This window comes from Monodon monoceros, unplaced genomic scaffold (genome assembly GCF_005190385.1).
Source record: "Monodon monoceros isolate NGI ecotype Baffin Bay Population unplaced genomic scaffold, NGI_Narwhal_1 Super_Scaffold_3, whole genome shotgun sequence".
Classification (NCBI taxonomy): Eukaryota; Metazoa; Chordata; class Mammalia; order Artiodactyla; family Monodontidae; genus Monodon; species Monodon monoceros.
Window position 1 is genome coordinate 66,066,441 of NW_021703780.1, and position 14,249 is coordinate 66,080,689.

At 41.9% G+C, this 14,249-nt stretch overlaps 2 protein-coding genes across 2 annotated transcripts in view; one reads left to right on the forward strand and one right to left on the reverse strand.

The window, feature by feature from the left end:
• Nucleotides 1-10,708, forward strand: part of LOC114907918 (IQ domain-containing protein F2-like) — a 91,962-nt gene extending 81,254 nt beyond the window's left edge. Inside the window, 4 exon segments of the mRNA XM_029244029.1 lie at nt 870-967; nt 1,723-2,162; nt 2,407-2,538; nt 9,887-10,708. Coding sequence (XP_029099862.1) covers nt 870-967; nt 1,723-2,106 — 482 coding nt within the window. The 3' untranslated portion in view covers nt 2,107-2,162; nt 2,407-2,538; nt 9,887-10,708.
• Nucleotides 10,709-11,493: 785 nt separating this feature from the next.
• LOC114907921 (IQ domain-containing protein F5) lies at nt 11,494-13,632 on the reverse strand. Its single transcript, XM_029244032.1, has 2 exons — nt 13,372-13,632; nt 11,494-11,951 (listed from the first exon to the last, which is right to left on the reverse strand). The coding sequence occupies exons 1-2, from the start codon at nt 13,373-13,375 to the stop codon at nt 11,506-11,508; spliced, it is 450 nt and encodes a 149-aa protein (XP_029099865.1). The 5' UTR covers nt 13,376-13,632; the 3' UTR covers nt 11,494-11,505.
• Nucleotides 13,633-14,249: the final 617 nt, after the last annotated feature.

The window sequence follows — 14,249 nt, forward strand, 5'->3', positions numbered from 1 at the left end:
GATGATGAGCCCCCAGAATTTCTGGCTTTGAAGTCCAGCGGGGCTCGTGTGGGGGAAAGCTGGAGGGCTGTGGGAAACAGAGACTGTTCTTAAAGCGCTCATGAAAAATCTCACACGCTCTGAGACCCAGCACAGAGGCAGTAATTTGAAAGTAATTTGAAAAATATCAGCTTTTAAATTTATCTTCCACCACTCATTTTTGTTTCCTATTTAATTAATTTTAAGCTTTTTTTTTATTTTACTGCTTTCTAGATTCATCTAGTCTCTCTAGTTTCCTATGGCACACTGAGGTACTGAAACTTGAATCCAGGGAAGACAGGAAGTGCTAAGTCTGAGAGACAGTAGAGAGCTGTATGGAGCTATCCTGCCATGGTCTCTCCTGCCCTCCTGTGTGACTGATAATGAGAAAGGATGTGGATGGGCCTCACTGGAGGAACGGCACCCAAGTGCCCTATCTTTCCACTCTGAGTTCGGATACATCTCTGACAGAAGGGAAGTGGACAGGTAATACAAGTTCCCATGGAGCTTGTTTGTGAGGAAGACTCAACTTATGTGGCATATATCCTAATCCTGATGTCATAAAGCGATTGTTAACTCATAGCTCTCCCACTCATATTACTCATCAGACCTTGGGAAGTAGAGAAATAAAGGAACCATCTAGAGACAAGCCATGGGGGTTCGATTTTGTGTAAGAGACATGGCCAGATCCACTCGGCAGGCTTGAGGGTGGGTGGGAATGACTCTGGACTTCACAGCTTTTGGGAAAAAAGAGGATGCTGAGGCAGGGGGTATCTTTGTGCAGAGCCATAGAGAGAAACAGTACTCTTATCTCATCCATTCATTTCCTGTTTAATTCTCATGACAGACAGACGGCAATTTAATTTTAATTGTGATTGAGGATTCTGAAGACGAAATTAGGTTGAAGCAGAAGAAGAAGCAGAAGCAGAAGGAGCAACAGAAAAAAGAGGTAGGTAAAATCTCCATATAATTAACAGATATCCAGAACATTTATGTCAGTGTCATGAGGGTGTGGAATTGTGCCTCTTAGGGATCCAGAGTTTAAAGTAATCAGGAGTCAATTCAATACCGGCTTATTTTTCCTTCACTTCCTTCTCAGCATGAACTCTCTGGCTCTGGGTTTGACTGTGACACAAAGAGTGAATGGCGAGAAGGAAAGCCATCAAGAAATGCATGAGCTGGGAGATGAGGATGTGAGGACTCTGAATTAGAAAGTAGAATGTTCACAGTATGGGGAGTCTGGGAGTAGAATATGTGATGACGGTGTTAAAAACTCACCGCCATATTGAAATACAGTGTTGTGGCAGAAAGAAATCAGCCAATGGGACTAGAATTAGCAGAGAATACCAGGCAAAAGCATTATGAGGCCAAACCTCCCAAACCCAATAAGCACTGAAGAGGTAGAGTACAACTAAGTCCCTCACATTCTTAATGCACCCTCCTAGTTACTAATGGTTTTTCTCTTGATCCATGTACCTGTGAGGTAGTCAAGAGGAGGATGCTATGACTCTGAGGGTAAGGTGATGTGTCCATGTTGGCAGAGGAGGACTCACCACCCAGGACTTCTGCCTCTCAGTGTCCTGCTAACTCCCCTGAAGTCTCCAAAGAAGGGCTGACTATTAAAAGAATCAAGGCCCTTTCCAGGAATATCCTAGAAGTTGGTGGCAGGAAGTTCCCTGAGTGGTCTCTCTTATCTCTGCCTAGAAAAATATAAAAGAAAGAATAAAAGCAGCCAAGAAGATCCAGGCCTGGTTGCGTGGAACCCCGGTATGCCAGACATTGTTACACGCAGCCCTCAAGGCCTGGATCATTCAGTGCTGGTGGAGACTGACAATGGACAGGCTGCAGCAGAAGAAGCGGAGGGCAGCCCTGATTTCCTACGCACACACAGAGAGGGCAGTGGTCAAGCTCCAGTCTTTGGTCCGTATGTGGCACATCCACTGGTGATACTGCCAGGTGCTCAACGCCATCTACATGATCCAGTACCACTGGCAAGGCCACAACTACCAGACCTGTGCTCTTCTCCGGGGCCACTGTGTAGTCACAGCCACTCACCTGCAGTTCCACATTGAAATCATCAACCCCTAAGGGATGGCAAGAAGCGGCACTGTCTCCTGTCCTCAGTAAAGGTCTAACCCGATCTGGTATGTCTCATGGTCTCCCCACCAGCTAATGGAAATTTTAGGACTTAAGCCATGCTGCCTCCTCTTCTCCCTGGGAAAGAACTTTAGTGAGGTTTTTCCTTCGTGCCCATGAACCCTGTTCTGGACTGACAGTTCCATATGCTACTTACTTAGTTGTCAAAACAGAAACCCAGGTCCTAGTTTAATATAACAGAGCCAGAAATCCCAGCTCCCATCCCCAGCCCCATTCCTTTCTTCTTGCCAGGAATCTGCGAGACAGGTGAGCTACATCTTCCTGAAGACTTTGGGTACCTCTGCACATGAGAACAGACAGTGAGGGTCTTCTCTGTCCGCCTGCAGTTGGGGATTGACTGGGATCTCAGATGCCTCAGACAAGGTATCTTCGGCAATCACCTAGTGAAAAGGTCAGCATGTGGCTGACTCTTCTGGTAGAAGTGCAGTGCAGCCCCAGGTAAAGGACAGGAGGCTGGCCTTAGTGATAGATGTGACTGGGCATGCTGACGAGCAGGTGATGACCCTGGGGACTGGTAGAAAACAGGAGTTCATGGCAGTTCAACTCCATCTTCACAATTCCCTTACCAGAACTCCTCTCCCTGAGGGCTGTGTAGCAAACAGGGCTCCCCCTGATATTACCCCCATCCCTACCCTTGTCTCCATTCTCACTCCCATGGTCATACTAAAGCAGTGCTATACTCAGTAGCAATTTCTGTGATGATGGAAATGTTCTGTATCAGTGCTGTCCAGTGTGGTAGCCACTAGCCACACATGGTTGTGGAGCACTTGAAATGTCCCTGGTGCAACTAAAGAATTGACTTTTAAATTTTATTTAAATTAATTTATGTTTAAATAGCCACATATGGCTAGTGGCTATTCCATTGAATAGTGTGGCTCTGGACCTTACCATTACCAATCAGTGTACTGTTGCCCAAATTGCTTTTTCTGGAGTTTCATTCTCTTTTTATTTTATTCTCTCCTTCCAGTTCACCTTTCAAATACCCCTAGTAGAATGTTTCTTCAGATGTGATAAAGTCTTCCAATCTATTGACCCTACCAATTTTTTTTACAGCCATCACCCTGACAAACCCTTGTATCTCTCTTTACCCAGTTCAGATTCTATACTTAATTATTGTAATCTCTCCCCTGAACAACTTGACTTCCCTTGGCCCTCTCTCTGCAAACGTATGTGGGATGAACTTAATTATCTACCTGCTCTGTGCCTGCAGAAGAGTGGCATGGCTAGAGCAAAACACCCATGAGGCATGGTCTCGGTTCATATTCATGACTGCAAATCTCCATTGGACAAATTTCCCAATAAATTTGTCTGGTGTGTTTGCATTTCTTTTGTCTGAATTGAATAATTCATACCACCTCCTCTCCAAATGCCCAATTCTACTTCTCCCCTTGAACTCCATAATGATGATATATGTCACCACACACTTAACGGAAGAAACGGGAGCAGACTGGACCTCCATCTTCCTACCACCTCATTCTCCATCCCAGCTCCATCCGGACCACACTTGCTGCCTTCCCTCCAAGTGAAATAAATGAAGGGTCTTTGATCCCATCAAAGGTTAACTCCTCCATTATCCTGCTGCCATCTCAAGGTGTTTGATCCTGCATTCATAACCCCACTATCCAAATTATCAATGTCTACCTCTTCCATCTTTAAAAAATACGATCTTAATCAGTTTCTTTTCCAGTTCTCTGTTTCTCCTCGTAGCAAATCATGCCATTACTGTTTCCACTTCTGTTGCTACTATTTTCTCTTCAGCCCATTCCAATCAGGCTTCTACCCCTCTTACTTCACTGACACTGCACTCATCAACATCACCAACATTGCAACTGACCAAATCCATTGGTTATTTCTCTGTTCTTATGCATTCTCTCTACATTAGGCTACAGAGTTAATTACTCCCTTCTTATTGAAATACATAATTTTTTAAAGGCAAACAACAAAAATCATACCACTTAATCCACAATACTTTAATATATATCTTTAATAGATGAGACCTTTGTAAAAATATAACCTCAATATTATCATATCTATCAACAGTCACAGTAATTCATAGAATATATATGTAATATCATATATCTTAATATCATAGAATATATATGTACCTAATAACTGAGCTTCAAGATACATAAAGTAGAATTCCCCTGTGCCCCTTTGGGGTCACCCACTACTCTCCACCAAACCCTAGCAACCACTGGTCTGTAATATGTACGAATTGTTTTCCCTTTTCCAGAATGTCATGTAGAAGGAATAATAATTTGTAGCCTTTTGAATCTGGCTTCTTTCATTTAGCATAATGTGTCTGAGACCTGTGGTGTTGTGGGTACTCATTTGTTTTAATTGCTGAGTGGTATTCCATTGTATGGATGTTATCAGAAATTTTTACCAGTTGAAGGGTCTTGGAGTTGTTTCCAGTTTGGGGTGATTACAAATTAATCTGTTATGTATATGTGTGTTTTTTTGTGTGAACCTAAGTTTTGCACTTTATTTGATTAAAAACCTAGGAGTGAGAGCTTCCAATTTTGGTACAAGATGGTGTCAACTAATTTTCCCTTCTCCTCCCCTCTAAATACAAAGTAAATACTCTGAAAATAATTCAGCAATCATAAAAGGACTCTGAAATATGGAGAGATGGCGGATCATCTAGGATTCTCAAGATTTTAAAAGGTACACCTAGATGAATTCTTGTTTTATCTGTCATACATCTCAGACTGGACACCAGATATGTCTGCAACCTAAAACCAACAACAGGCATAGGGAAAGCTAAACAAAACAAACAAAACAAGAAAAGCATGCTCTCTGGTCAAAAGAAGGGGAAGCCCAGCAGAGACTAAGCAGGGAGACCCACGCCTAGTGGCAACAGCAGACTGAATTGCCTACGGTACCCTTATAAGCCAACCCATCCCATGCCCCACATGCACTGGCAGCAACAGGCATGATCTGCTCACAACAGCAGCAACAGTGGAACCCAGGCTTATCCACCCACTCCACACCCCACATCCATTAGCAGTGGTGACCCAGTCTGTCCTCAGCAGCAGTAAAAGCAGAACGCATGTGGGCCAACACACTTCATTTATCATCTGCTAACAGAAGCAGGCTTGATCTACCCACAGCAGCAACAGCAGAACCTGAGCAGATCAACCCATCTCCTACCCCAAAGTAAATGGGAGGAGAGAGGGGATCCTCCTGTACCTCAGCTCCAACAAGCCTAGTATCTCCTGGCCTTCCAGTCAGTGGCAGAGGCAATCCAGACCTAGCAGCCCCTGGCCATCCAGCCAGCCACAGAAGAAGATCCAGAACAGGAACTTCCTGTCTCTCCACCCAACAGCAAAATGCAGTCCAGGTAGCCCTTCTCTCCTCCAGTGGCACCAGCAGAGACAGAGTGGGAAACCCACTGACACCAGGTGGCCAGTGAACAGGCCAGGATATTGCTCTCTACCTCAGAAGTCCAACATCCTAAACCTTCCATCTAATGGCAAGAGGGAACCCAGGAAAATGGCTTCTACCTTGTAGGTGGCACCAGAAGGGATCCAGTGGAACCAAAAGAACAAAGCAGACCAGAATTGCATTGAAAGAGCCCAGAAAAGAAAATTCTCGTTGGAAACAGGGCCCACAAAATAGGCCAGCATCTACATACTAAACCTAAATAGGATGCTGCCTTCTAGAATAGAAGATTTAAATGGCATTGAGAGCCTCCTAATATAATATCTAAAATGTCCAGCATACAATAGAAAATCACTCATCATACCAAGAACCAATAAAAGTATGATGTTAGATGTGGATTCTCTTTATCAAGTTAAAGTTAGGTAGTTCCCTCTATTCCTAATTTGCTAAGAGTTTCGTTTTTATCATGAATGGGTGTTGGATTTTGTCAAATGGTTTTTCTGTTTCTGACTATATATAGTCATATGATTTTTCTTCTTTAGCCTGTTGATATGGTGGATTGATTAATTTTTGAATGTTTGAAGTAGCCTCACTTACCTGGGATAAATTTATACTCGGTGCTGGTGTATAATTTCTTTTGTACCTTGTTGGGTTTGATTTTTACCTCTACGTTCCTGAGAGATACTAATGTACACTTTTTAAAAAATTCCCTTTGTCTGATTTTGATATCAAGGTAATACTGACCTCATAAAAATTGGGAGCATTCTCTCCTTTTCTGTTTCCTGGAAGATATTATGTAAAATTGGTGTGAAAATTCTTCTTTAAATATTTTGTAAAAATTCTTTAGTGAAGCCATCTGGGCCTGGAGATCTCTTTTTAGAGAACTTTTAAATTACAAATTCAATTTCTTTAATGGCCAAGGGACCCAGCTATCTGTTTCATCTGATTGGGTTGGTACTGTGTAACTTTCAAACAGTTGATCAATTTCTTTTAAGTTGTTGAATTTATGAGAATAAAGTTACTCATAGTGTGTTTCCTTATGCTTTTTTTAATATTTTATTTTATTTTTTAATACAGCAGGTTTTTATTAGTTATCCATTTTATACATATTAGTGTATATATGTCAATCCCAATCTCCCAGTTCATCCCACCACCACCACCACCACCACCCCAATTTCCCCCCTTGGTTCCATACATTTGTTCTGTACATCTTTGTCTCTATTTCTGCCTTGCAAACCAGTTCATCTGTAACATTTTTCTAGATTCCACATATATGCGTTAATATACGATATTTGTTTTTCTCTTCCTGACTTACTTCACTCTGTATGACAGTCTCTGTGTCCATCAACGTCTCTACAAATGACCCAATTTCGTTCCTTTTTATGGCTGAGTAATATTCCATTGTATATATGTACCACATCTTCTTTATCCATTCGTCTGTCGATGGGCATTTAGGTTGCTTCCATGGCCTGGCTATTGTAAATAGTGCTGCAGTGAACATTGTGTACATGACTCTTTGAATTATGGTTTTCTCTGGGTATATGCCCAGTAGTGGGATTACTGGGTCATATGGTAATTCTATTTTTAGTTTTTTAAGGAACCTCCATACTGTTCTTCTTAGTGGCTGTATCAATTTACATTCCCACCAACAGTGCAAGAGGGTTCCCTTTTCTCCACCCCCTCTCCAGCGTTTGTTGTTTGTAGATTTTCTGATGATGGCCATTCTGATTGGTGTGAGGTGATACCTCCTTGTAGTTTTGATTTGCATTTCTCTGTTCCCTTATGCTTTTAATGGCTGCCAGATCTATAGTGGGGGGAATGGGAGAAAGTCTAGGCAAAAAGTTCTTAGACTTGACTGCAAACATACAATCCACAAAAGGAAAATTGATACATTAGACTTGGTCAAATTTAAAACTTTTGCTCTATGAAAGACGCTGTTAAGAGAATGAAAAGACAAGTTGGGTGAGAGGGGAAAATATTTGCAAACCACATATTTGATGGACTTGTATCTAGAATATATTTTTATCATTTTTCCAGTTTTATTGAGGTATAATTACAAATAAAAATTGTATATATTTAAGATGTACAACATGATGGTTTGATATATGTATACATTGTGAAATGATTACCACAATCAAGTTAACGCATCCATTACCTCACAGTTACCTTTTCTTTAAAACAAGAACCCTTAAAAACCACTCTCAGCAAATTTCAAGTATACAGTTCAATATTATTATTATATTCACCATGCTGTCCATTAGATCCCCAAACTTACCATATAACTGAAAGTTTTTACCATTTAATAAACAGCCCCCCATTTTCCCCACCTCCCAGCCCCTAGTAACCACTGTTCAACTCTGTTAGATTCCACTTTGTGAGATTGTACAGTATTTGTCTTTCTCTGTTGGGCTTATTTTACTTATGTCCTCCATAAGGTCCTCCAGGTTCATCTATGTTGTCACAAATGTAAGGATTTCTTTCTCTTTTTATGGCTGAAAAATATTTCATTTTATATGTGTATCCATTCATCCTTTGATAGAAAGAGGGTATTTCCATAGCTTGGCTATTATGAATAATGCTACAGTAAACATGAGAATGCAGATATCTCTTTGATAAAGTGATTTTATTTCCTTTGGATATATACCCAGAAGTAGGATTGCTAGATCATATGGTAGTTTTATTTTGAATGTATTGAGGAACCTCCATACTGATTAACATAATGATTGTACCAACTTATATCCCACCAGCACTGTATACAAGGATTCCCTTATCTCAGCACCCTCGCCAACACTTGTTATCATTTGTCTTTTGATAATAGCGATTCTAACAGGTGTGAGGTTATATCACATGTGGTTTTGACTTGCATTTCCATTATTAGTGGTGGTGAGTAATTTTTTCATCTACCTGTTGGCCATTTGTATGTATTCTTGGGAAAAATGTCTATTCAGGTCACTGGCCATTTTTTAATTAGGTTTGGTTTTGTTTTTGTTATTGTTTGTTTTTGTTTTTCTTCATTATTGGATTATATGAGTTCCTGGTATATTTTGGCAATTAACCCCTTATCAGACACACATTTTACAAATATTTTCTCTTGTGCCGTAGGGTGCTTTTTTATATTGCTGATTGTTTCCTTTGCTGTGCAGAAGTTTTTAATTTGCTGTAGTCTCACTTGTTTATTTTTGCTTTTGTTGCCTGTGCTTTTTTTTTTTTTTTTTGCGGTACGCAGGCCTCTCACTGTTGTGGCCTCTCATGTTGCGGAGCACAGGGTCGCAGGCTCAGCGGCCATGGCTCACGGGCCCAGCCGCTCCGCGGCATGTGGGATCTTCCCGGACCGGGGCACGAACCCGTGTCCCCTGCATCAGCAGGCAGACTCTCAAGCACTGCGCCACCAGGGAAGCCCTGTTGCCTGTGCTTTTGAGGTCATATCCAAAAAAATCATTGCCAAGACCAATGTCAAGCAGTATTTCCCATTTTCTTCTAGAAGTTTTGTGGTTTTAGGTCTTGCACTTAAGTCTTTGATCCACTTTGAGTTGATTTTTGCATATGGTGTAAGGGAAGGGTCCAATTTCATTCTTTTGCATGTGGATATACAGTTTTCCCACCAGTTATTGAAGAGACCATTCTTTACCAATTGTATATTCTTGGCTCCCTTGTCAAATATTACTTCACCCTACATATATGTATGTGTTTATTACTGGGCTCTCAATTCTGTCCAGTTGGTCTGTGTCTGTTTTTATGTCAGTTCCATACTGTTCTGATTACTATAGCTTTGTAATATATTTTATAATCAGGAAGTGTGATTCCTCCAGCTTTGTTCTTTTTTTCTCAAGAATACTTTAGGTATTTAGGGTCTTTTACAGTTATATACAAATTTTAGGAATTTTTCTATTTCTGTGAAAAATGCCATTGGAATTATCATAGGGATTACACTGAATCTATAGATTGCTTTGGCTGGTAAGGATATTTTAACAGTGTTAACTCTTCTGAACCCTGAACGTGGGATATCTTTCCATTTATTTGTATCTTCTTCAATTTCTTTAGTTTTCAATGTATAGATCTTTCACCTCCTTGGTTAAATTTATTCCTAGGTATTTTATTGTTTTTGAAGCTGTTGTAAATGAGACTTTTTAAAATATCTTTTTTCAGATAGCTTATTTTTATTATATAGAAATGCAACTGATTTTTGTATGTTGATTTTGTATCCTGCAACTTTACTGAATTTGTTTATTAGTTCAAACAGTTTATTGGTAGAGTCTTTAGGGTCTAATTGAAGGCATCGTTCCAGAAATTTGGACAGTAAACTGTCATTAATTTTGGTTAATTTCAGCTTTTATGGTACTGGCTATCCATCCCTGACACCCTAGCCCCCAGCGCTATTCCAGGCATCCGTGAATGAGTTCTGGAGAAATTTGTATGAAGCTTGCAGAATCCAAGGTGAGCAATAAAAAATCTGTCCTTCAAATATTACGGATCTGTGCTCATTTTGCTGATGACTACTTGTGATCACAGAGGTGCAGAAACAGAGGCAGGAGCCATTGTTGCAATCCCCACCACAGTTGTTGCAACACCCTCCCCTTCCAGCTGAAGTGGCTTACAGGGGATTTAAAGAGATGGGACCTCTCCTTCCTCCCCCACCCCTTTTCTCTTTTTCCCTTTTTGGGAGCCAGACCCTTAAGGACTAGGACACTTAAAAGTAACCACATAGGGCTTCCCTGGTGGCGCAGTGGTTGAGAGTCCACCTGCCGATGCAGGGAACACAGGTTCGTGACCCGGTCCAGGAAGATCCCACATGCCACGGAGCGGCTGGGCCCGTGAGCCATGGCCTCTGAGCCTGTGCGTCCGGAGCCTGTGCTCTGCAATGGGAGAGGCCACAACAGTGAGAGGCCTGCGTACCGCAAAAAAAAAAAAAAGTAACCACATATACAAGGAAATTTTAAAAGTCACCATGTATGCCCAGGGAAAGGTGGAGGCCCAGAAAAGACTGGAGAAGACCTTAAGTTTATACCTATACTGATCCCCAGCACAGAGACACCCTACAACGAACCAACAACAACAGCAAAATCAGGGAAAGAGTGAAAAATTGACCTCTAGAATAACCACATTATGAGATTCAAATGTCCAATCTTCAACAACAACAAAAAAATACAAAGCATACAAAGAAAGAGGAAAATTATGGCCCATTCAAAGGAAAAAAGTAAATCAACAGAAACTGTCCCTGAGAAAGACAAGGTGGTGGACTTAATGTAAAAATACTCTAAAACAACTAAACCTTGAAGACCTTCTGTTAAGTGAAATAAGTCAGTCATAAAAGGACAAATATTGTATGATTCCACTCATATAAGGCATTTAGAGTAATCGAATTCATAGAGACAGAAAATAGAATAGTGGTTGCCAGAGGCTGGGGAAGGGGAGAATGAAGAATTATTGTTCAATGTGTACAGAGTTTAAATTTTGCAAGATAAATGAAGTTCTGGAGATGGATGGAGGTGATAGCTGCACAACAATTTGAATATGCTTAATTTTACTGAGCTGTTTACTCAAAAATGGTTAAAATGGTAAATTTTATGTTATGTGTATTTACCACAATTTTTAAATAGTATTTTTTAAAGACTTTGGGGGAAAGAGCAAAAGATGACACAGGACTTCACGTTGCACAACTACATCGGGGCACCATTTACATAGACCACACTGTGAAAGAATCTCCCTGGAGTTGGAAGACTTGGCCTTGCAACCCCAACTCTCCTACCCATGGCACACATTGCTAATCAATTACAGGCCCTGCTCATAGAGCACCAGACTCTCAGAATCCTCCACACTGGACCCCAGGCAACCCCTGCCACTTCCTTAGAGCTGATTTATGAGATGCCAAGTATTTGCCATCATTACCTCAATGACCTCCTTGAAGTATGTCTGACAAAGAGCTGGGGACACATATAGCAGACCTGGTCATTCCTTTATTGGAAGGGCTATGCACTGTTGTACTCTACAAGCTTGCGAGCCCAAAGAGATTTCAAGTTGAAGATTCAGTTGGTTTTCTTTGAGGTCGTAATGGCCCTGAATAAAGCCACGGGTATGGCAACTATGCCAGCGCCAATAGACCTGAATGATGCGGACAGCGTGGAGCAAACGGCAGTAACGAAGGCGGATGCACCACATGCGGAACCAGGATTGTAGCTTGACAGCTGCCCATTCTTGCCGCGCGTAGAATTCTAGAGACGTCCGCCGCCTCTTCTCCTGCAGCTTCACCAGCTTCTGTTTCCACCAGCGTTGAATGATCCACACTCTGAGAGCCGCGTGCAGCAGAGTCCTGCGCACCAGGGTGCCCCGCCACCAGGCTTGGATGAAAACAGCCGCTTTCTGTTCTTGCATCATCATGAGTCTTACTTTGGGGCCTTGCAAGAGAAAACAGGGGACACTTAAACTCATACAGGGACTTCCCTGGTGGCTCAGTAGTTAAGAATACGCCTGCCAATGCAGGAGACATGGGTTTGAGCCCTGGTCTGGGAAGATCTCACATGCCATGGAGCAACTAAGCCCCTGCACCACAACTACTGAGACTGCGTTCTAGAGCCCGCGAGCCACAACTACTGAGCCCGAGTGCCACAACTACTGAAGCCCACGTGCCTATAGCCCGTGCTCCACAAAATGAGAAGCCACCACAATGAGAAGCCCGCGCACCACAACAAAGAGTAACCCCCACTCACTGCAACTAGAGAAAGCCTGCAGACAGCAGCGAAGACCCAATGCAGCCAAAAATAAATAAATAAATAGATTTATTTTTAAAAAAAGAAACATACATTTCGGCCCTAAGGTGTGGCAGGAGAGCTGTTGTGGGCAGCAGCTGGACCTCAGAGATCAAGTAAATGTCCTGCTTCCGCACGCATGCATGCACACACAAAGATACATGTGCACATATGCGCACACGCACAAAGATGTATGCGCATGCACAAAGATACGTGTGCACACATGCGCACACGCACACACGATCCAGTCTTCCTGTACCTTGGCCTTTGCATTCCCCAACCACAATCCCCACTTTGTAGCTCTCAACCATGTGTGGTCTGGGCTCAAACTCTTTACGCTCCTCCTTGGCACACACCTTGGCTGGACTCACAGCTCTTAGCCTAAGGAGAAAATAGGGGGAAAGGACAGCCAAGGAGGAGTGGATCCCTGTTCATTTTCTGCTCTGTGTATGGTGGCCATTCATCCCAGTTTGCCTGGCACACCCTGGGTTTATGCCTATTGTCCTGGTATAATTTTGATAAGTGTCTCTTTAACTCCCTGAAGCATTTCTCTTTGGACAATAAGTTGCATGGTCACAGACCTTTGGGTCACTCCACTGGACCACAAGGGTCAGAGATGTCACAAGTCAAGGCTCTCTCCAACACAGTACAGCCTGGATCCATCTACGCAGGGAGGGGTGGGAAGGCAGAGGCAGTGGTGTGGGTAGGCAGTTGGAGGTGGAGTCCCTTGCTCTCCTCTCCTTTGCTCCTTCAAGCTCTCTTCTATCAATGCGACTTCATCATTATCTTTGATTATAATTTGGAAGGTTTGCTGTCCTTATCAGAGTTTAGAGAGAAAAACATGAAAGTAAGGGTGCTCTTCCCACCACTAAGTGCCAAGTCACCCACACACTAGGCTTCCTGGACTTCCCTGGGATCTCAAACATGAGAAGGGATCCCCTCCTGAGGAAACTATGGGAAATGTACTGCCCTCCAGAAAGCTTGGGTAAATCTGACTGTCTCTTATAAAACATTAAATGCCGATGGCTTTGGGGGATGGTCAAATCCCCTCAGATCTACACTCAATTACCCATGGTTAGGGTCTAGATGTTCCCATCGCTCTCAAGTCTGTTCTCCAGCCACTGCTGTGGCAAGAAGGGAAGAGGAGGGGAGAGAGCCGTGATGTCATAAGGGCACCTATGACTCAGGCACCAGGATGGCTCCCAATAGCTGAGCCCCTTCTAAGGAAAACCTAGAGGACCTGTCCTTTCTTTCCTATGTAAATGGCTACAAAGAAGAATACCTCAAATACTGACCCATTGACACAAATGTGTATAGTGATACTCATTAAAGCCTGGCTGGTATTCATTAAATGGATTTCAATTCATTTATCTTTTTACATTTATTTTATTGAAGTATAATTGATTTACAGTGTTGTGTTAATTTCTGCTGTACAGCGAAGTGATTCAGATATATATATATATATATATATATATGTACTTTTTCATATTCTTTTCCATTATGGTTTATCACAGGTTATAGAATATCCTGTGCTATACAATAGGACCTTGTTGTTTATCCATTCTATATATATAGTAGTTTGCATCTGCTGATCCCAAAATCGCAGTCCATCTCTCCCCCCTGCCCCCTCTTGACAACCACAAGTCTGTTATCTATGTGAGTCTGTTTCTGTTTCATCAATAAGTTCATTTGTGTCATATTTTAGATTCCACATATAAGTGATATCATATGGTGCTTGTCTTTCTCTTTCTGACTTACGTTACTTAGTATGATGGATTTCAATTCATTTAAATAATGGTATACCAAATAACAATTAGAAGAATGGGTGTGTTCTCTATCTACTAATATAGAAGCATGTACAAGATTTAGCAAGATTAGCAAGTTCATCAAATCAAGATCAACTAAATATAAGCATAGATTTACACACATGTCGTATAAAGTCATTCT